Source organism: Zingiber officinale, chromosome 4A (genome assembly GCF_018446385.1).
Source record: "Zingiber officinale cultivar Zhangliang chromosome 4A, Zo_v1.1, whole genome shotgun sequence".
NCBI lineage: Eukaryota > Viridiplantae > Streptophyta > Magnoliopsida > Zingiberales > Zingiberaceae > Zingiber > Zingiber officinale.
Genome location: NC_055992.1, coordinates 60,830,134 through 60,853,221, shown reverse-complemented (window position 1 = coordinate 60,853,221; position 23,088 = coordinate 60,830,134). Strand labels below are relative to the sequence as shown.

The 23,088-nt window shown below is 40.1% G+C and overlaps 1 protein-coding gene across 1 annotated transcript in view; it reads left to right on the top strand.

Annotated features, from left to right (window-relative positions):
- The window catches only part of LOC121969953 (catalase isozyme 2-like), a 36,907-nt gene extending 14,236 nt beyond the window's left edge, over positions 1-22,671 (top strand). Inside the window, exons 3-8 of the mRNA XM_042520286.1 lie at positions 20,246-20,523; positions 21,028-21,801; positions 21,883-21,972; positions 22,278-22,345; positions 22,435-22,528; positions 22,612-22,671. Coding sequence (XP_042376220.1) covers positions 20,246-20,523; positions 21,028-21,801; positions 21,883-21,972; positions 22,278-22,345; positions 22,435-22,528; positions 22,612-22,671 — 1,364 coding nt within the window. The remainder of the gene's footprint in view (positions 1-20,245; positions 20,524-21,027; positions 21,802-21,882; positions 21,973-22,277; positions 22,346-22,434; positions 22,529-22,611) is intronic.
- Positions 22,672-23,088: the final 417 nt, after the last annotated feature.

Below are 23,088 nucleotides of genomic sequence, written 5' to 3'. Positions count from 1 at the left end.
CTAGCTTATCTAACACAGTCCATTTCACATAAGTAGGACAACCCCATATCTTCAAATGAAATAGATGAGATTTCTTACTAGTCCATATTTCATATGGAGTAAAAGAGATTGCCTTAGTCGGAATTCTATTTAGCTCTCAAGTGCATAACCCCAAAAGGATTTGGGATGGCTTGCATGATTCATCATTGACCTAATCATTTTCAACAAAGTTCGATTCGCCTTTCAAATACATCATTATGTTGTGGCATATAAGGCAGAGTCCATTGAGACAATATTTCATTGTTCCTTAAATAATCTTGAAACTCTTGGCTAAGTATTCACCACCTCGATCGGATCGAAGTATCTTAATGCTTTTACCAAGTTGTTTCTCTACTTAATTTCTGAATTCTTTGAACTTTTCAAAGGCTTCAGACTTGTATTTCAAGATACACATAACCAAATCGTAAATCATCATCGATGAAGGTAATGAAGTAGTTATAACCTCCTAGTGCTTGAGTTGATATTGGTCCACATACATCGGTATGTATGTGACCAAGTAACTCTTTGATTAGTTTACCCTTTCTGGTAAAAGGTAACTTTGTCATCTTGCCTTTTAAACATGAATCACATGTATTAAATGAATCTAATTCAAATAATTCTTGAATTACAAGTCTTTGTAATTTGGACATGCGTTTCTAGTTTATATGGTCAAGGCGACAATGCCACGAGTAGGAGGTTAATTGATTATCTTTTCGAGCACGTTTATTGCTCGTTTCGATATTGAATACGTCGCCGGATATATCTAACGTGTAGATGTCATTGCATAAAGTTCCCGTACAGTAAAAAACATTATTCAAAATTATATAACAACAGTGGTTACTAAAAGTCAAATGGAAATCTTTTCTATTTAAACAAGAAATAGAAACAATGTTCTTCATTAGTGTAGGAACAAAATAATAATTATCCAGTTCTAAGACAAGTCCACTAGAAAGTTTCAATAAATATGTTCCGACTGCAACCTTTGCTTCATTTCCAATTCGCAGATTTGTTTCTCCCTTGACAAGTTTTCTGCTATTCCTTAGTGCCTGTATGTCAATATATATGTGAGTCACACCCGGTATCCAATATCCAAGTGTCAAAGCTAATAGTTTGACAATCAATAGCGAAAATACCTGAAGCATATGGGGCATCAAATGCTTTCTTTTTTTTTTCACAAACTCAAGATAAATCTTGCAGTTGCTTTGCCATCTTGCCACAATGATGGCATGGGCCTTTTATTGCCCATTATACTGTCTTGGCCTTTTTCTTCTTCCCCGTGGCCTGATGTTTTGGCTTCCTCTTAGAATATTTCTTTGAGGAGTCTACTAACATCAATGTCTTATGTTCTTTCTTTACAAAAGGTTCTACATCTTTGATCATGTTGACAAACTCTAGAATTGTGGATTCAATGCGTTCATCCGGTAGTTCATTACAAACTATGAATAACTAGCGGATAAATTGTGCAGAATTAAGTCAATTATTCATGATCCAATGCAAATTCAAGTGATCCCAAACGCTCAATGTAGTCATTCATCTTCAGCACAAATTATACTGCAGATGAACCCTCCTGCATCTTAGAGAAAAAGAGTAGCTTGGTGACTTTGAATTGTTTGGATCTAACTTGCTCATCAAATAGCTGACGCAGATGAAAAATAATTGTATAAGCATCCATATGCTCATGTTGTTTTTGTAGTTCAAGAGACATCGAGGCCAGCATGATGCAACTCGCAAGCTCAGAATCAGTCATTTGTTTTTCAAAGGCCAATATCTGGTCTGGTGTTGCATTATCTGCTATATTTATGGGAAGTGCCTTTTCAAGGATATATACTAGTTTTTCGGCCTTGAGAACAATTCTCATGTTTCGAAACTAGTCCAAGAAGTTCAGCCCAGTCGGTTTGTTCGGATCTATTAACGAACGCAAATTCAAAGATGTTATAATTAAATGATTAACCTAGAAATACAAAAATGAAAATATATGAAAGAGATAATTTTTCTATGTAAACAATTTACATATAATAAAATTCCTGCTTATTTATCGAATTCAAGAGCTCTTACTTATGAATTCGGGAGATGGTAGGTTTTCTCCAAATGGGTTGATATCCGCTTCAAATAAGAATTACCTTGGCTTTGGCACAAGAAGTCATTCTTAGCTGTAGTGATATATATCAAATATACCGATTACATATCACGTATATGCAACTATCATATTATGCTATCAACCAATTGATATTTGCATAAACATCAGGTTGCTAACACATTAACAAGTATACATCAAATGCATATCACCCAACTTCACCTTTATCCTTGTTGACCTTGGCTTTGACACAATAAATCAACTCTTCAAGTTAAAATCAACCCGTTAGTCATGAAATCGTATCTCAATAATTTGAACATGTTTAATTTCAGGTTGAGCTTGGCTTTGGCACAACAACTCAAACAAGTAATAAAACTCCGATTCTTACCATATTAACGAAAGGTCTAAGTTTTAATATTTTGTAAAGGATTTAGATATCATTGTCATCATGTATATGATCTATCAATATGACATCACATACATGACATAATTACATCTAATCATAGCATAAATTAAAATTAATTAATGCATCTATATAACATACGATATATGACATGTCTTAGTATAAATTATGTCATTGTCATAATATTATTCGTAAATAAAATATGATTAAGAATCTGATTTTCATAAATCAAAATTTCTATAATTAAATTAGGAAATAAATTTTTAAATTTTAATTACATTCTTTATCTAGAAAATCATACTCAATCAGGAAATAATTCCCTAATTTTAAATTACCAAACAAATAGGAAATTTATGATTAGAATTTTTTAATTAATTCAGAATCTTTTATATTTGGAATTTTTCTAAATTATTTTAGAAACTTTCCAAAATTGGAATTTCTTAATAAATTAGGAAATTTTCTAAAAATATAATTTCTTAATTAATTCAAAATCTTTCTAAATTAAACATTTCTAAATTATTACATAATATTTCTGAATTGAAATTTTCTAAATTATTTCAGAATTTTTCAAAATTAGAATTTCTTAATAAATTAGGAAACTTTCCAAAAATAAAAATTCTTAAAAATTCAGAATCTTTCAAATTGAAATTTTCTAAATTATTTCTAAAATATTTTCAAAATGAAAATCTCTAAATTATTTCATAATCTTTCCAAAATTGGAATTTCCTAACAAATTAGGAAACTTTCTAAACAATAGAAATTTTTAATAAAATAGAAAAAATTCCAGAAATCAATCTATGACCAAGTATGACTCATAAAATAATTTTACGATTATGTTGAAGCACGATCAGACTTTGATATCACTTGGGATATGACTTATACGGTTTGTGCTTAATACGTTTTGCAAAACATGCAGCGGAAGCAAAAATACGATAATAAAACTATTTTATTACAACACACACCACATGCATGCAAGATTCAATTACGCAAACATAATCGTAAAACAAAAATTTAAGAATAATAATTATACTAGGCGTACTTTACGGATGATGCGTAAGGAAAATGACATCAACTTTGGCGGCATCCACGAACTTCGCCTCTATTCGTATCCACGCCGAATTCTTTAAAACAACTCCTGTAAGCAACAACGCTCGCCTCCGATTGGTACTAGCCAAACGTGGAGGCAATATCATCCAAGAAAAGGAAGAAGAAGTGAAAGCTTAAGGAAGAAAAACTTCTTCCTTGGCTTTTGGTGGGCGGCGACAGAGGGAGGAGAGAGAGAGAGGCTTGGTTTCCAAAAGCCTAAACTCACGAATACTGAATTAATTATTAATTTTCTCCCTTTTATTTCAATATATAGGTTCTCTTGATGAGTTGGATTAAAAAGTTCAAACTCGATCCAAATTTCTTAACCAAAATATGATCCAATAACCTCTTGGATTAGTTCACAAACAAACTAACTTTGTTTAAACCAAACCACTTTGGTTCATTATAAAATCAAATAAGGTCTAACTCTTCCATAAGAGATGTGACCCATCCGTGCTTTTGTTTTGACAAAATATCTTCCATATTTGCCCTTCATCTGGTACAATCAAACATCTTATCTCTTGATCTGAAAATTGAATTCTCAAACTTATTTTATGTCTTTTAGATATTCGTAGTGCATGTGACCTAGTAGGTTCCTGCTTTATCTTGGTCGTCTATAGTTAACTATTTAATTATGAATCGATCATGAGTGACACCTAGTAGTACATTATGATTCCCAATTAATCAGAAAATTACTGTTGATTTCAGAACTAGTTTTGAACCCTTCAGCAGCTACAGTGAGTCGTGCTTTGTTCCTTTCACTCGTCTTATACCCACTTGGTTCAAGACATGGTATATGTGTCTTCCCCACTAAACTGACTACGTCACACCCAGCCCAAGTAATACTTCCTCATCCTGTGGATTTAAATTACTCTTACATGTGCCCGAGAGTCTCATACTCTTAACATGTGATACTTTGCAAAGACTTTGAGTAATAATCCTAACAAGCAGTCATAGGGTATACGTCTCCTCGCAAGGAGCAATGAATCCTCTATGGGCTATCCAAACACCTTCGAGTACTTCGACTTATACCCAATTATCTCGGGTTCACATCTCCAAAAGATGCTTTACTTAAGATGTTAAAGTATAAGCCTGTGATCAAGATGACTTGAATACCTCAAGTCGAAAGAAACTTGAACTCGAGCTGCAGTAAATACTTCACAGACATATCCATATATGTATAGAAACATATGAAGTCTTACAATAGGTCACTCCAATGAACTAATTACCATAAATAACATCCACGTTTAACTCTCAACATCTCAATGTCTCCAGCTAGTGAGTATCAGCTGTTTGGTTAGACTAAGGAGTATAACTTGTGCTAGTTTCACAGAATTGATGATAGCTGTTCAAAGCAAAACCTAAAATCTCGTGTTTTAGGAATCCCACGAGTTAGGCCCTTTATATAGAAAAGAAGATATACACCAAAAGACTCAAATACCCTTTTACTTATTCTAACACTCTCCCTCAAGCTTGAGAATATATATTATATACACCAAGCTTGTTACATATGTAGTCAATCCGGGGACCTCTAAGTGATTTAGTGAATATATCTGCTAGCTGATCATTTGAGTTGACAAAGCTAGTAGATATTTCTCCATATATGACTTTCTCTCTAACAAAATGACAGTCAACTTCAATATGCTTTGTTCTCTCATGGAAGACTGGATTTGAGGCAATATGCATAGCGGCTTGGTTGTCACATATGAGTGTCATTTGTGTAACCTCTCCAAACCTTAGTTCCTGAAGCAACTGTTTTAACCATATAAGTTCTTGACTAGCAATAGCCATAGCTCGATATTCTACCTTTGCACTCGATCTTGCCACAACATTCTGTTTTTTGCTTTTCCAAGAAATAAGATTACCTCCGACAAATATACAAAATTCAGAAGTGGACCTTCTATCAGAAGGAGATCCTGCCGAATCTGCATCAGAATACCCTACGACTTGAGTATGTCCTTTGTCTTCATATAAAAGACCTTTTCCTGGTGCACCTCTGATATATCGAACAATGCGAGTTACTGTATCCCAATGTTCTTTGCATGGAGAGCTAAGAAACTGACTTACTACACTTACTGCAAATGAGATATCCGGACGAGTGACAATAAGGTAGCTTAGTTTCCCTACCAATCGCCTATACCGTTCAGGATCTGAAAGAGGCTCCCCCTGATTTGGTAGGAGCTTGACATTAGGATCCATGGGATTGTCGACTGTCTTTGAGTTTAACATTCCTGTTTCTTCCAGAATATCCATTGCATACTTCCTTTGGGATATAATGATTCCATCTTTAGACTGTGTCACTTCTATCCCTAGAAAATATTTGAGTTTGTCGAGATCTTTTGTCTGGAAATGTTTGAAAAGATGTTGTTTTACTTGTGAAATTCCAAGATGATCATTACCTGTGATGACAATATCATCAACATAAACCACTACATAGATGCAACCAGTAGATGAGTGGCGATAAAAAACAGAATGATCAGCCTCGCTTCGAGTCATGCCAAACTGTTGAATTATGGTACTAAATCTACTGAACCATGCTCTGGGTGACTGCTTGAGATCATATAAAGATTTCCGCAAGCGACATACAAGATCAGAAGACTCCCCCTGAGCAACAAAACACGGAGGTTGCTCCATGTAGACCTCCTCGAGCAGGTCACCATGTAAGAATGCATTTTTGATGTCCAACTGATAAAGGGGTCAATGGCGAATTGCAGCAATAGATAGAAAAAGACGCACAGAAGACATCTTGGCAACAGGAGAAAATGTGTCGCCATAATCCAATCCAAATACCTGAGTATAGCCTTTAGCGACAAGATGAGCCTTAAGCCGATCAACCGTGCCGTCTACACCAACTTTCACCGTAAACACCCATCGACAACCAACCACTGACTTCCCAGGAGGTAGAGGAACGAGGTCCCAAGTCCCACTGCTTTGTAGGGCACTCATTTCATCAAGCATAGCCTGTTTCCATCCTGGATGGGCAAAGGCATCACCTGTAGTCTTCGGAACATAAACAGACGACAAGGAAGATAGACAATAATAATAGGATGGGGAAAGACGATGATAGCTTAAAGAAACATAGTGAGGAGAAGGATTACAAGTGGAACGCATACCCTTTCGAAGTGCAATAGGAACATCAAAGTCAGGAGATGGGACCGGAGGAAACGACGAAGGACTTGGCTCCAAAGATGTGCCCACAGCAGTGTCAGTGTTGGTCGGTGGTAAAGCAGAACGAGAACGACGCTGATAAACCTGCAAAGGAGGAGACGAGGCTGGAGGTGATAGAGGCGCCTCCGGAGGATAAAAGATAGTCACTGGTGCAGGTGGAGAGGGAGAAACCTCGGCCTGTGAAGTGGAAGGACCAAAAAAAGAAACCGACTCAAAGAATGTGACATCAGCAGAGATGAAGTACCGACGAAGAGTAGGGGAATAACACTTTTACCCTTTCTGAGACCGCGGGTACCCAAGGAAGACACACTTATGAGACCGAGGAGATAGTTTGTCAATGCCACGATCAAGAGCATGAACAAATCAAATAAAACCAAAGACCCGAGGTGGTAGAGGATGAAGGGACTGATGTGGTAAAGTACCTGATGAGGTATTTTACCTTGGAGAGCGGATGAAGGCATGCGATTGATGAAATAACACGCAGTAAGTACGGCATCACCCCAAAACTAATGAGGGACATGAGAATGGAGAAGAAGGGTCCGAGTGGTTTCAAGGAGATGACGATTCTTGCGTTCTGCAACCCCATTCTGTTGAGGGGTATGAGGGCAAGCCGTGCGATGCAGCACACCATGAGATGTCAAGAAGGTACGAAACTGAGTAGACAAATACTCGCGTACATTATCATTTTGTAAAGTTCGAAGGGAAGTACCAAATTGAGTTTTTATTTCAAGGAAAAAGGATTCAAAAATAGAAAACAATTCTGAACGATCCTTCATTAGATATAGCCATGTACAATGGGAAAAATCGTCTATAAAAGTAACAAAATACCTTGACCCCATTGTAGAAGGAACACGACTCGACCCCAAACATCAGAATGAACCAAAGCAAAAGGAGACATAGCCCGACTCTCAATACGAGGAGAAAAAGAAATACGAACATGCTTACCTAATTGACACGACGCACAAGATAAAGACTCTAAGTGAGAAAGACTAGGATGTAACTGTTTCAACTTATTAAGACCTGGATGTCCCAACTGAGCATGAATAAGAAGTGGAGATGCCGCCACCGAACCAACAAAAGAGGGTTGTTGAAGCCGATATAGGCCATGAGATTCACATCCGAAGCCAATCATCCTCCCCGTACTCTGGTCCTGTAAGGAAACAGACGTCTTAGTAAAAGAAATGACACAATCAAGAGATCGAGTAAGTTGACTTATCGACAATAAATTAAAAGGAGTGCCGGGAACATAAAGAACATTATGAATTGAAAGAGATGAAGATGTTAGTTAGAGCCCTAGAGCCAATCATTTGATAATTGTATGGACTCATTGTATCATATTCTTGTATATGAATAAAGGCATTTGTTTGGTTATTATACTTATTTCTATTAGTGCCAAATAGACTAAGTATAATAGCGTCCTTGAGTAGAAGGTTTATACCTATATCAATCGATTAGTTGAATCGATAGTGAGATGATATAGGGAACACTACCCTAAATCATTCCTAGTCGAGTATTAACATTCAGGGACAATGTTAATGCAATAAGACTAGCATGTAGGTCAACTCGATGACTTGATCTCACAAGTCATGGATATGGAGATATCAAGTTGACACATGGGTATGCATTGGAGAATGTATACTGAATGACCCGCCATAAGAAAGTATCATGGATCGTTATATGAGTGTCATATACTTTCTCATGTGGCTATTAGTATGACTATTAGTCCTTGGACCTGAAGTCACCATGGATCCCTACATAAGGAGTTATGTACTTTGGTTTCGTCAACCGTCACCCGTAACTGGGTGGACTATAAAGGCGATTACTAGGTATATAACGAATTATGTAGAGGAATGTGAGTGATGTAGATGGAATCTATCCCTCCCATATGACGGGAGCGACATCGGTATTCTTGATAGAGTGAGACCACTAAGTGCATGGCCATGTCCAAATGAGTCAACATTAGATGTTGAGCTCATTTGATCGAGTGAGTCTACTTGAAGTTCAAGATTTAGATTGATTAGAGGATGACACGGTCTATGTCTCATATTGATCAATCTAGATGTCTAGGATAGAAGGACAATGTCACATATTGTGAGGAGTCACAATTAGTAGTCACAAGGTGATGTCGGATCTCGACATTCTTGTAACTTGGGTAGTAATGATGTGTTGCTAGATACCGCTCATTACTTATGCTCCTAAATGGGTTTAGGGCATTGCCAACGTTACAAAAACCTATAGGGTCACACACTTAGGACAATTAGATGGAGATTAGGTTCATATGATGAACCAAGAGGATTAGATTCATTTGATGAATCAAATTGGATTAAGAGTAATCCTAATTGGGCTAACTTGAGTTCGACTCAAGTTGATTCATGTGTTCAATGAGTCTAATTTAGATTTTGGCTCATTGAATCAATTTAATTAAATGAATTAGATTCATTATATTAAGTTGGCTTGAATCAAATGGTTGGATTCGATCAACCATGGAAGAGATTTGGTCAAGTTTGACTTGACTTGAGAGGAAGATTAAAAGTCAAGTTTGACTTGACTTTATGCCACCTCATTGGTGAGTTGGCATTGAAGTGGACCAATGATGTTACTCCACATCATCATGGGTGCCACCTCATGGAAGTTACAAAGCCATTTTCTTAATAACTTCACATTAATTGCATTTAATGGGGAGTTACACAAAGGAGAAGTGGCCGGCCACTTTTGAAAGTGAATTGAATTTTTCCATTCATTTTTCATTCAAGTGATTATTCTTCCTTCTTCCTCTCAAGCTCTCCCTCTCCCTCTCCCTCTCCTCCTTGCCTTGGCCGAATCTTACCAAGGTGCTAGCACACCTTTGTGTAAGGTTTTCTCCACCTACGTGTCCGTGTGGATACTTCTAGAGGGTCGACGCTTGACGGTCTAGAGATCCGGCAACTCCTTGGACGAGCGGGAATGCGAAAGGCACGCAACAAGGGTAAAGTTCTTAACACATAGATCTAGGAGTAGATCTAGATATTTTTAAACTCGTACTCGTATTTATCGTTTGGTTTTTCCTTGCACGGATCCGTTGGCCTTGGGTGATTCGGGGTTTCCGCGACGCGAAAAGCGGTTTTCGCGGCCCGAAGAACCCAACAGTGGTATCAGAGCCACGTGCAAGGCTTGTACGAGTTTGTTTTTGGTTTTATGAAAACTAAAGTTTCTGTAATTTTCTGTAAAATTATGATTTTCGAGTTTTTATGGGTAATTTTTCCGTAAAAGCGAAGCACAAGTGTCTCGGCACTTGTAGGCTTCGGCTATCGGAAAGATTTTTCCAAAACGGCTTCGTTTCGCCCCAAAATTTTTGGGGACAGCGGGCTTGGGTGCCATTAGATCACTTAGGAGCAACTCGCGATGGTTAGATCGCAGGTAGGGGTACTTCCCCTAACCCTGCAAGGGGATTTGCTCTGCGGTTGCACCCGAAATCGCTAAAAACGAACCCGCCGGGAAGATTTTTCCGAACCGGCAATGTCTCGGCCCAAATCGTTTTGGGACAGCGGGTTTAGGCGCTGTTGGATCGCAAAGGAACCCTCGCGATGGTTAGATCGCGGGTAGGGGCGCTGCCCCTGGCCCCGTAAGGGGATCCGTTCCGTGATTGCGCCCGAAACCGCTAAACGGGTCCGCCGGGAAATTTTACTCGTAAAATTGTTAAAAATTAATTTTAAAATTACAGAAAATTATGAAAAATATATAATTTTTAATTATATATTAATTTTGTGATAATCATGGCCCAAAAACCTAATATGATTGGATTGTGTTGTAATTCATAATACGGCCTGCGTGCCGTTATGTGTTTGCGAGTGTTGTATTATATTCGCGACCTGCGCGTCGTGCCTTCTCTTATATTCTTGTTGTAAATTAGATTTAGACTCAAATGTAACTCGAGTTTCAAATTGTAATGTACAAATTGGAGCGGTGGAGGGTCCACACGAGACGGAGTTCCGAGGCGGACACGAGCAACACAAGGTGGTCAAAGGGAGGAGCTTGGAGAAGCTGTTGACCCTAGGTTGACCAATCGATCTTCTCATTGGCTTGAGAAGATCGTAGTAGGGGCATGACTAAATCACAAATAGATTAATTAATTGCTTGTGTATGTGATGCATATTTAATAAGTAGTTAATTAATTAGTGCCTTACAATTAGATTAGATCTAAGTCGTGCACATGATGCACCCCTGCGATTAGATTAGATCTAAGTCATGCACAAGATGCATCCTTTTCGATTAGATTAGATCTCAATCGACTCAACTCTAATGCCTAACTGTGCCGTGATACCTATCACTACCTCGATCACATGTATTGTTGAATCTGCCAAAGCAGAGCAATACATATTATCTTGGTAGGGTACGGAGGGACAATCTTGGTCCCGCCTATCAACGCATGGGTGAATACAAACTCAATTAGATTGAGTATTCCTAGTTACTCGGTTGGATCGAGTCAACTATAGGCATTCTTCTAATAGTTGGAAAGGTAGGAAAAAATCACGTTTATATTAACTCTCGGGCGTATTAGCCAAAGCTAACTCGAGTTTTAATATAAATATGGATCTTGATCCTATAAACAAGAGTTGCATAGAGATGTAATTGGTAATCGTTACCTACCGATCATACTAAGCCTTGGGCGTATTAGCCAAAGCTAACTCAAGGGTTAGTATGATGTGGATCTTGTCCCACATGAATTATAGTATTCAGTGGGAGCATCATTTAGTTAAAAACCTAATTAAATGATTTTAAAAGAATATGATATTTATTTCTGTAAATTTTCTGTTGTAGATAACCATGACGTCGAACACGAATTCCTTCTCCCTGCGATCTGTCCTTGAGAAGGACAAGCTCAACGAAGCGAATTTCCTGGACTGGTACAGGAACTTGAGAATAGTTCTCACCCAGGAACGTAAACTGTACGTTCTGGAGCAGCCCATTCCGGAGGCTCCTCCTGCCAATGCCCCGCGAGCTGACAAAGATGCTTACAAGAAGCATCAAGATGACGCATTAGATGTGTCCTGTCTAATGCTCGCGACCATGAACTCTGAGCTTCAGAAGCAACACGAGTTGATGGGCACTTACGATATGGTTGAGCATCTTCGCCAACTATATCAGGGACAAGCGAGGCATGAGAGATTTGAGATCTCTAAAGCACTGTTTCAGTGCAAGATGTCAGACGGGGCTCCCGTAGGTCCTTATGTACTCAAGATGATTGGATACATAGAGAACCTACAAAGACTGGGGTTCCCACTTGGCCAAGAGCTGGCCACTGACTTGATCTTGCAGTCCTTGCCGGATAGCTATAGTCAATTCATTCTCAACTATAACATGAACGAGATTGACAAGCCACTGCCCGAGCTACTTAGTATGTTACGAACTGCTGAGATCAACCTTAAGAAGGTTAAGCCCATTCTGATGGTCCAGAAGCACAAGGGCAAGGGCAAGCCCAAAGGTAAGGGAAAGTCCCAAACCAAGGGCAAAAGCAAGGCACTGAAGCCTAAAGGAGGGGTTGCCAAGGATGCTACCTTCTTCCACTGCGGTCAGACCGGGCACTGGAAGAGGAACTGCAAGGTATACTTGGAGGATCTTAAGAAGAAGCGAAGTGAGACTTCCACTTCAGGTATATATGTTATAGAAGTTAATCTATCTATTTCTACATCATGGGTATTAGATACTGGATGTGCTTCTCACATTTGTACTGATGTGCAGGTGCTAAGAAATAGTAGAGCATTGGCAAAGGGCGAGGTGGACCTACGAGTAGGCAATGGAGCACGGGTTGCTGCTGTTGCTGTAGGAACTTATCAGCTATCTCTGCCCTCTGGGCTTGTACTAGATTTAGATGATTGTTGTTATGTGCCTGCTTTTACTAAGAACATAGTTTCAGTTTCTTGTTTAGACAAGAAAGGATACTCTTTTATAATAAAAGACAAATGTTGTTCTGTTTATTTAAAAGATATGTTCTATTGTAGTGCACCACTAATAAACGGACTCTATATTCTAGACCTTGAGAGCCCTATTTATAACATAAATATCAAGAAGTTCAAGTCAAATGACCTGAACCAAACTTATCTCTGGCACTGTCGCTTAGGTCATATAAATGACAAGCGCTTATCCCAGCTCCATAAGGATGGTTTGCTGGACTCATTTGATTTTGAATCATATGAGATATGCGAGTCATGCCTACGAGGCAAGATGACCAAGACTCCTTTTAGTGGGCACAGCGAGAGAGCGACTGATTTGTTAGGACTCACACATAGTGATGTATGTGGCCCTTTTAATGTCGCTGCTAGAGGCGGTTATAGATACTTTATCACATTTACTGATGACTTCAGTAGATATGGTTATGTGTACTTGATGACACATAAGTCTGAATCCTTTGAAAAGTTCAAAGAATTCAAGAATGAAGTACAGAACCAGCTTGGCAAGAGTATTAAAATACTTCGATCAGATCGAGGTGGTGAATACTTAAGCCATGAGTTCCGTGATTACTTAGCTGAGTGTGGGATTTTATCTCAACTCACTCCTCCTGGAACACCACAGTGGAATGGTGTATCCGAAAGGAGGAATCGTACCTTATTAGATATGGTACGATCTATGATGAGTCACACAGATCTTCCGACATATCTATGGGGATATGCTCTAGACATGGCAGCTTTCATTCTCAACAGAGTTCCATCTAAGGCCGTGATAAAGACACCATATAAGATATGGACTGGGAGAGATGCCCAGGTGTCTTTCATGAGGATTTGGGGCTGTGAGGCTTACGTACGATGTCAAGTATCAGACAAATTAGGATCCAAATCCGACAAGTGCTATTTCATCGGATATCCCAAGGAAACTAAGGGATATTACTTCTACATTCCCAGTCAGCACAAGGTAGTTGTGGCAAAGACTGGGGTCTTTCTAGAAAGGGACTTTGTTTCTAGAAAGACTAGTAGGAGCACGTTCGATCTTGAAGAAGTTCAAGATGCGAATACTAGCACTGAAGCCTCGATGGAAGTTGAACTGGAACCACAAAGTGTTGTGGATGATGTTCCACAAGGAGTTGAGGAACAACAACCAGTTCAAGTAGACATACCTCTTCGCAGGTCTGATAGGGTACGTCGTCAGCCTGAGAGATACTCATTTCTCTTGTCTGACCATGATGACATTGTGCTCATAGAGGATGAGCCGACCACCTATCAGGAAGCTGTGATGAGACCAGATTCCGAGAAATGGCTAGAGGCCATGAGATCCTAGATGGAATCCATGTACACCAACCAAGTATGGACTTTGGTTGATCTACCTGAAGGAGTAAAACTCATTGGGTGCAAGTGGGTCTTTAAGAGAAAGACTGACATGGATGGACTTATCTATAAGGGTCGCTTGGTAGCCAAAGGTTTCAAGCAGATTCATGGTATTGACTATGATGAAACCTTTTCTCCAGTAGCGATGTTTAAGTCCATTCGGATCATGCTTGCTATTGCAGCCTACCATGACTATGAGATATGGAAGATGGATGTCAAAACCGTGTTTCTGAATGGAAACCTACTCGAGGATGTGTACATGACACAACCTGAGGGTTTTGTCGATCCACAGCATACTAGCAGAGTATGCAAGCTGCATAGGTCCATTTATGGACTAAAGCAAGCTTCTCGGAGCTGGAATCTTCGTTTCGATGATGCAATCAAACAGTTTGGTTTCATCAAGAACGAAGATGAGCCTTGTGTCTACAAGAAGGTTGTAGGGGATATAGTTGTCTTCCTCATATTGTATGTGGATGACATACTACTCATTGGGAAGGACATCGCTATGCTTCAGTCCGTCAAGACCTGGCTAGGGAGTTGCTTCTCAATGAAGGACTTAGGTGAGGCATCCCGCATTCTAGGGATTCAGATATATAGAGATAGATCTAAGAGATTGCTTGGCCTAAGTCAGAGTACATACATTGACAAGGTACTCCTTCGGTTTGCCATGCAGAACTCCAAGAAGGGATTTCTGCCGATGTCACATGGCGTAAGTCTTTCGAAGACTCAAAGTCCCTCTTCTAGAGAGGAGAGAGACCGCATGGATCAGATCCCTTATACCTCAGCCATAGGATCGATCATGTACGCCATGCTATGTACTCGACCAAATGTCTCGTATGCTTTGAGCATGACGAGCAGATACCAGTCAGATCCAGGTGAAAGTCACTGGATAGCGGTCAAGAATATTCTTAAGTACTTAAGAAGGACTAAAGAATATTTCTTGATATATGGAGGCAATGATGAGCTAGTTGTAAAGGGTTACAGTGATGCTAGCTTCCAGACCGACCAGGATGACTATAGATCGCAGTCGGGGTTCGTATTTTGCATTAATGGTGGTGTTGTCAGCTGGAAGAGTTCGAAGCAGGATACAGTAGCTGATTCTACAACAGAAGCCGAGTGCATTGCTACATCAGAGGCAGCAAAGGAGGCAGTTTGGATCCGCAAGTTCATCACTGAACTTGGGGTGGTTCCCAGCATTGCTGACCCCATTGAGCTCTATTGTGACAACAATGGAGCTATAGCACAAGCGAAGGAACCTCGCTCACACCAGCGGACCAAGCATATACTACGGCGCTTCCATCTCATTCGAGAGATTATCGATAGAGGAGATGTGAAAATTTGCAGAGTACCTACAGAGGCTAACATCGCAGATCCCTTGACCAAGGCTTTGGCACAGAGGAAGCATGATGGTCACACTAGGTCATTAGGCCTTAGAGCCTATACTGATTGGCACTAGTGCTAGTGGGAGATTGTTAGTTAGAGCCCTAGAGCCAATCATTTGATGATTGTATGGACTCATTGTATCATATTCTTGTATATTAATAAAGGCATTTGTTTGGTTATTATACTTATTTGTATTAGTGCCAAATAGACTAAGTATAATAGCGTCCTTGAGTAGAAGGTTTATACCTATATCAATCGATTAGTTGAATCGATAGTGAGATGATATAGGGAACACTACTCTAAATCATTCCTAGTCGAGTATTAACATTCAAGGACAATGTTAATGCAATAAGACTAGCATGTAGGTCAACTCGATGACTTGATCTCACAAGTCATGGATATGGAGATATCAAGTTGACACATGGGTATGCATTGGAGAATGTATACTGAATGACCCGCCATGAGAAAGTATCATGGATCGTTATATGAGTGTCATATACTTTCTCATGTGGCTATTAGTATGACTATTAGTCCTTGGACCTGAAGTCACCATGGATCCCTACATAAGGAGTTATGTACTTAGGTTTCGTCAACCGTCACCCGTAACTGGGTGGACTATAAAGGCGATTACTGGGTATATAACGAATTATGTAGAGGGATGTGAGTGATGTAGATGGGATCTATCCCTCCCATATGACGGGAGCGACATCGGTATTCTTGATAGAGTGAGACCACTAAGTGCATGGCCATGTTCAAATGAGTCAACATTAGATGTTGAGCTCATTTGATCGAGTGAGTCTGCTTGGAGTTCAAGATTTAGATTGATTAGAGGATGACACGGTCTATGCCTCATATTGATCAATCTAGATGTCTAGGATAGAAGGACAATGTCACATATTGTGAGGAGTCACAATTAGTAGTCACAAGGTGATGTCGGATATCGACATTCTTGTAACTTGGGTAGTAATGATGTGTTGCTAGATACCGCTCATTACTTATGCTCCTAAATGGGTTTAGGGCATTGCCAACGTTACAAAAACCTATAGGGTCACACACTTAGGACAATTAGATGGAAATTAGGTTCATATGATGAACCAAGAGGATTAAATTCATTTGATGAATCAAATTGGATTAAGAGTAATCCTAATTGGGCTAACTTGAGTTCGACTCAAGTTGATTCATGTGTTCAATGAGTCTAATTTAGATTTTGGCTCATTGAATCAATTTAATTAAATGAATTAGATTCATTATATTAAGTTGGCTTGAATCAAATGGTTGGATTCGATCAACCATGGAAGAGATTTGGTCAAGTTTGACTTGACTTGAGAGGAAGATTAAAAGTCAAGTTTGACTTGACTTTATGCCACCTCATTGGTGAGTTGGCATTGAAGTAGACCAATGATGTTACTCCACATCATCATGGGTGCCACCTCATGGAAGTTACAAAGCAATTTTCTTAATAACTTCACATTAATTGCATTTAATGGGGAGTTACACAAAGGAGAAGTGGCCGGCCATTTTTGAAAGTGAATTGAATTTTTCCATTCATTTTTCATTCAAGTGATTATTCTTCCTTCTTCCTCTCAAGCTCTCCCTCTCCCTCTCCTCCTTGCCTTGGCCGAATCTTACCAAGGTGCTAGCACACCTTTGTGTAAGGTTTTCTCCACCTACGTGTCCGTGTGGATACTTCTAGAGGGCCGACGCTTGACGGTCTAGAGATCCGGCAACTCCTTGGACGAGCGGGAACGCGAAAGGCACGCAACAAGGGTAAAGTTCTTAACACATAGATCTAGGAGTAGATCTAGATATTTTCAAACTCGTACTCGTATTTATCGTTTGGTTTTTCCTTGCACGGATCCGTTGGCCTTGGGTGATTCGGGGTTTCCGCGACGCGAAAAGCGGTTTTCTCGGCCTGAAGAACCCAACAGAAGAAGGATGAACAATACCAATACCCTGGGATTGAGTTTGGGAACCATTGGCCATGGTGACCATTGGTAAATTATCAGAAGTAGTGAGAGAGGAAAAAAGAGATTTATTACCAGTGATATGATCGGTGGCCCCCGAATCAAGAACCCAAGGACCCGAAGAACGAGATATGCCAGCAAAGGAAGTACCAGCGTCTGCAATGGTAGCAGTGGAACCCGAAGCCTGTCGATCCTCAAACTATTTCAGAAAGTCAGTATAGGAAGGTGTTGAAGTCGAATCAGGTGTTAATTGTGAAGTGGAAGCTGAAGGAGCAACAGAACTCTGAACAATCTGAGCAACACGAGGAGGACGACCATGTAAACTCCAGCATTTATCAATCGCGTGTCCCGGTCGGTGGCAATGATCACACCAAGGGCGTCCTTTGCCACCCTTGCGAGGTGGAGGTCCTTTGTGTCGAGAGACCAAAGCTGACGAGTCGACAGGAACAGAAGAAGGCATCGTCAAGACTTTGGCCGGGACACGAAGAAGAGTCGCCCAGGTATTTTCCATGGTAGCTTCTGTGGGGCTGCCCAGGATTTGGTCACGGACATGAGAATAATCTGTGGGCAGACCATATAAAGCCAAAGACATAAAAAATTTCTTCCGATTTTCAAGCTCTTCAACAGGATCAGCCGCAGGTGGGAGCAGTTCATTGAAGTCACAAAGAAGGCTAGAAATTGAACCCATATAAGTTGACATTGAATCCTTAATCTGATTGGCGTTGAGGATAGTCATGAGATCTTCACAAACTTGATAGAGTCGCCGAGAGGTGTTTGTAAAGAGTTGTTGGGCTTGTGTCCAAACAGCTTTGCAAGTTTTGTGAGTATGGAAAACATTCCTAAGAGATGAATGGATGGAGGCTCGGATAATACAACACAACTGAGCGTCAACTTTCTTCCACAGAGGACGATCGGCGTCTTGAACATCTTCTTCACTTTGAGTGAGATGTGTCTCATACCCCTGTCCAACAAGCCAAAGTTCAATGTGAGATGCCCAGGAGATATAATTTTTACCATCCAACTGCTCGGAAGAGAGGGGTGCAGTAATATGGTTGGTAAAGATTGAGGTATCTGGCTTTGGAGCGCCAGGTGTAGCCATGAATAGAACTATGAACCGGACTGCGCTTGCTTCTGTCAGAAGTGCTTCTTCTGGCGTCAGGCTCGTTGGCTGCTGATGACAGAGCAGAGGCAGAGGTGAAGGTTCTTAGCTGCTGATGACAGAGACGCCGCTGGAGAAAGGCCGCGGCAGAAAGAGACGGCGCCGCTGGAGTTAACCAAAGCTAGGGCACAACCCAGCAGAGCTTGCAGCAATGAAGTCGGTAGAGACGCGCGAGGAAGAGGTCTAGCACTGGACCGGGACGTCGGGATCACTCCGCAAGTGGCTCGAGTCGGCAGAGGAGAATGAGGTAGAGTGGAAATCAACACAAGATCGGCAGCGATGTCAACGTGCGGTGGAATCGTGAGGGCTCAGTACCGAGAGGTACAGAGAACACCGCTCGGCTATCGGCGATGGCGGATCGAGAGCCTGATGTGCCTGGTGGCTTCGATTGAAGCGACTCCGGCAAAGAGAGGCGATGAATCTGTGCCTGCGACGAAGTGGACTCGGGGAGAGGAAGAGTGACGGCTAGGGCATGGTGAAGAGGTAGCTCGTGTGCCTGGCTTCCGGCGAGTATTCGCGACCAGGGATGAAAGAACAACGCCCGGATGGAAGCTTGGCCAGTCGGCGCCGGTGAGAACTCGCGCGGTGCTCGCTGCTAGAGAGAGGCCCGTCGCGCGGCAGAAAGGCCGTCGCCGCTGGAGAACTCGCGCGGCGCTCGCTGCTGGAGAACTCGCGCGGCAGAAAAAGAGACGGCGTGCGGCAGAAAAAAAAGGGAACGAGGAAGGAGGCGGCGCGAGAGAACAGGAATTTGACGCGGGGAAGAGAAAAAGAAATTAGGGTTTTGGCTCTGATACCATGTTCAAAGCAAAACCTAAAATCTCGTGTTATAGGAAACCCACGAGTTAGGCCCTTTATATAGAAAAGAAGATATACACCAAAAGACTCAAATACCCTTTTACTTATTCTAACAATAGCCAAATACATCAATTCATAGACTAGGGAATATTTTAATACTTTCATAATTACACATATAGAGACGCTCACTAGTTGTGATCCAATCACAAGTTCTCTTATGCTATGAATCGTATTATGGCCATTTAGTAAATGAGTTTAAGATCATTCAAACACATAAACACATAAGTAAAGTGCACTCAAATAGTGAATTTTATTTATTGAAATAAATAGTATAAACCATAAGGCGATTGTCTTGGGATATCTCTCAAACATAACACCAAAGGCAAATTTAATCCATTATAAGTTTTATGAAAAATTTCGTGGTAATTGAATTTAAAATATTATTCTTGATTAATTTTTTCCTTAATATCTGCTTGATCTATTGTCCAACTTCATCTAGTTGGATAAAAGCTTGGTTATTATTGTATCTAATTGATTTGCTATAAGACATACACATAAATTTGCTCAATGATGTTCAATAGTCATATGATTGTATTCATGAGGCATCGTCTATTTATTAGTACCTGCGTACAGTGGTCTCATGCATTCAGTTGAGTCACTATGAATAGGAATGCTTTGCATATCAACTTGGCTATTTTCTCTCATATGTTTTTTTTTTTAAATTGAACCTCATCATTTATTGATTGGCTCTAGTGGTCAAATATTCGTTGGTGTAAACTGCTGATACTTCATCAGTAGTCTGTCACTTTCTATATTCAATCAGTGGCTAGAAGATTTTTTCTTATATTTGTTTTATTGGGTCTATCTGCACTTTGACTAAAAATATTTTCTAATTGGAAGGACCTATCCTCCTTGAGGATTATCATCTAGTTGAAAAGATTGCACAATTTGATAGAGAGCGCATTCCTGAACGAGTCGTCCATGCCAGGGGAGCTAGTGCAAAAGGATTCTTTGAAGTCACTCATGATGTCTCTCACCTGACCTGTGCTGATTTCCTCCGTGCATCAGGAGTGCAGACTCCAGTCATTGTGCGTTTTTCAACTGTTATTCATGAACGTGGAAGTCCCGAAACCTTGAGAGACCCAAGAGGGTTTGCAGTGAAGTTCTACACAAGAGAGGTAACTGAACATTATGTGCACATAGCCTGTTGCTCTGCAGGTAATGTAAATTATGGCTTTTAGCATCCGGGAGAATTGCACTGTTTAGTTTTCTTTATAATGCAGCTTGTAATACTACTGAACTTTCTACATGGTACAAGAATAAATATTTTGATGTACTGAATGAATAATTTCTATGCCGAACTAGATGTTCAAGTACCAAACACCATTTATTCTGGAAGTCCGGTCACTATGGTGCAATCTTTGCTTCTTGTATGAAAGGGCATATATTAGCTTCTGAGTGGAACAATACATGATTTCTTTTTAAAATCCTGATGATGCTCACATTTTAAACATGGTAGCTAATTATGTTCCACTGTTGCACTTACTGAGCAACTGCTTTTGCTAGTACTGAGTTCTCAACAACAGTAACTGTGTTCTTGATTTGGATATTAATTTGTAAACTGAATGTGAGAATCAATTGTTCTTTCTGACTCCTATTTTCTGCATTTTTACTGAACATAGGGCAACTTTGATATGGTGGGCAACAACTTCCCTGTGTTCTTCATCCGTGATGGGATGAAGTTTCCTGACATGGTTCATGCTCTCAAGCCAAATCCGAAGTCCCACATTCAGGAGAATTGGAGGATTCTTGACTTCTCGCACCACCCAGAGAGCCTGCACATGTTTACTTTCCTCTTTGATGATGTTGGTGTTCCATTGAACTACAGGTACATGGATGGTTCTGGTGTCCATACATTTACTCTTGTCAACGGGCAAGGAAAATCTACTTATGTCAAGTTCCACTGGAGGCCAACATGTGGAGTGAAGTGCTTGTTGGAGGATGAAGTTGTGAGTGTAGGGGGAAATAATCATAGCCATGCAACCCAAGACCTTTATGATTCTATTGCTGCTGGAAATTTCCCAGAGTGGAAGCTTTTCATTCAGATACTGAATCCTGAGCATGAGGATAGATTCGACTTTGACCCACTTGATGTTACCAAGACATGGCCAGAGGATATCTTTCCTCTACAGCCGGTTGGTCGCATGGTCTTGAACAAAAACATTGACAACTTCTTTGCTGAGAATGAACAGCTTGCCTTCTGCCCAGCAATTATAGTTCCTGGAATCTATTATTCAGATGATAAGTTACTTCAGACTAGAATTTTCTCTTATGCTGACACCCAGAGGCACCGTCTAGGGCCAAACTATTTGATGCTGCCAGCAAATGCCCCAAAGTGTGCTCACCATAACAATCACCATGAAGGATTTATGAATTTCATGCACAGAGATGATGAGGTAAACTTAGTTTCTTCATTTTCCACACGATAGCCTTAAAAGAAGTACTCTTAACTAAACTTACACAGCTGCTGCTTTCAGGTGAATTACTTCCCTTCCAGGTATGATCCTGTTCGACATGCAGAGAGGTTCCCTATTCCCTCCAGTGTTGTCACAGAAAGGCGTGAGAAAGTGAGTCCCTTTTCAATTTCAACTCTATACTTAAGGACTACGTTGGATCTGATTCATTTTGTGATTTCCATCAACTTAGTTGATCAAAATGAGGTTAAGTGCATTCATTCCACTTCCCAGCCTTGTTGAAATGTCTGATGAAATCAAAGTGTTAATGCAAAGTACTTTAAAACTTTTCATTTTCCAGATAAACTGATGAAGGCAGGGAATTACTTAAATTGCTAATGATGCCTATTAGTGGAACTACCTACTTGTCGTATGGCTATTGTCATGAGATCTAAATTTCCATCTTTCTACAACTTCAGACCATAATCACCAAGGAAAACAACTTTAAGCAGCCTGGAGAGAGATATCTCTCTTGGGTTCCTGACCGGTTTGTTCCTTGACCTTGGACTTTTTTTTCTTTTCTTTTAAAGCATGCGTGCACTAAAATCTATCCTGAAATTTGGATGCTCAATGCAGACAAGACCGCTTTATCCGAAGATGCGTTGAGGCACTATCTGATCCTAGGGTGACCCATGAAATACGAAGCATATGGACTTCCTACTGGTCTCAGGTTGGTTATCCATCTCTTGTGAATGTTCTATGTTTTTCTTCAATAGTGGTTTAAGTTGCTGATTGTTGTCTGGTATAATGCAGTGTGACAAGTCTCTTGGTCTGAAGATCGCTACTTGTCTTAATGTAAAGCCAAGCGTTTAAAGGGAACTGCTTCATGGTCAAGATTGAGTTTGACGGTATGAAAATGCTGCTACTGAGCATATTAAGTACGTGTTTGTTGATCTGCTACAGTTCTGGAATAATGTATCTTAGTTTTGTCTTATGCCTGATACATTTGTGACTGATGTAGTGATAATTGCATCTGATATGCCATTACAGATGTATCATGTATCGCAATATTAAAATGTCCTGTTTTCAAGTCACCATCACCTGAATAAGTTCAATTCTCAACTATACAATTAATTGACAACAATAAGAAGCATTTCTCTTTAAACCCCAGCAAGATTATCTAATGTTTGGAGAGCAAAATTGCCTCTTACAAGCCTAATACTAATTTGTAATTATATACAAAACGACTCTGCCTTAAAGTTGTATGTGAAATCCAGTCAAGCTAAAGTT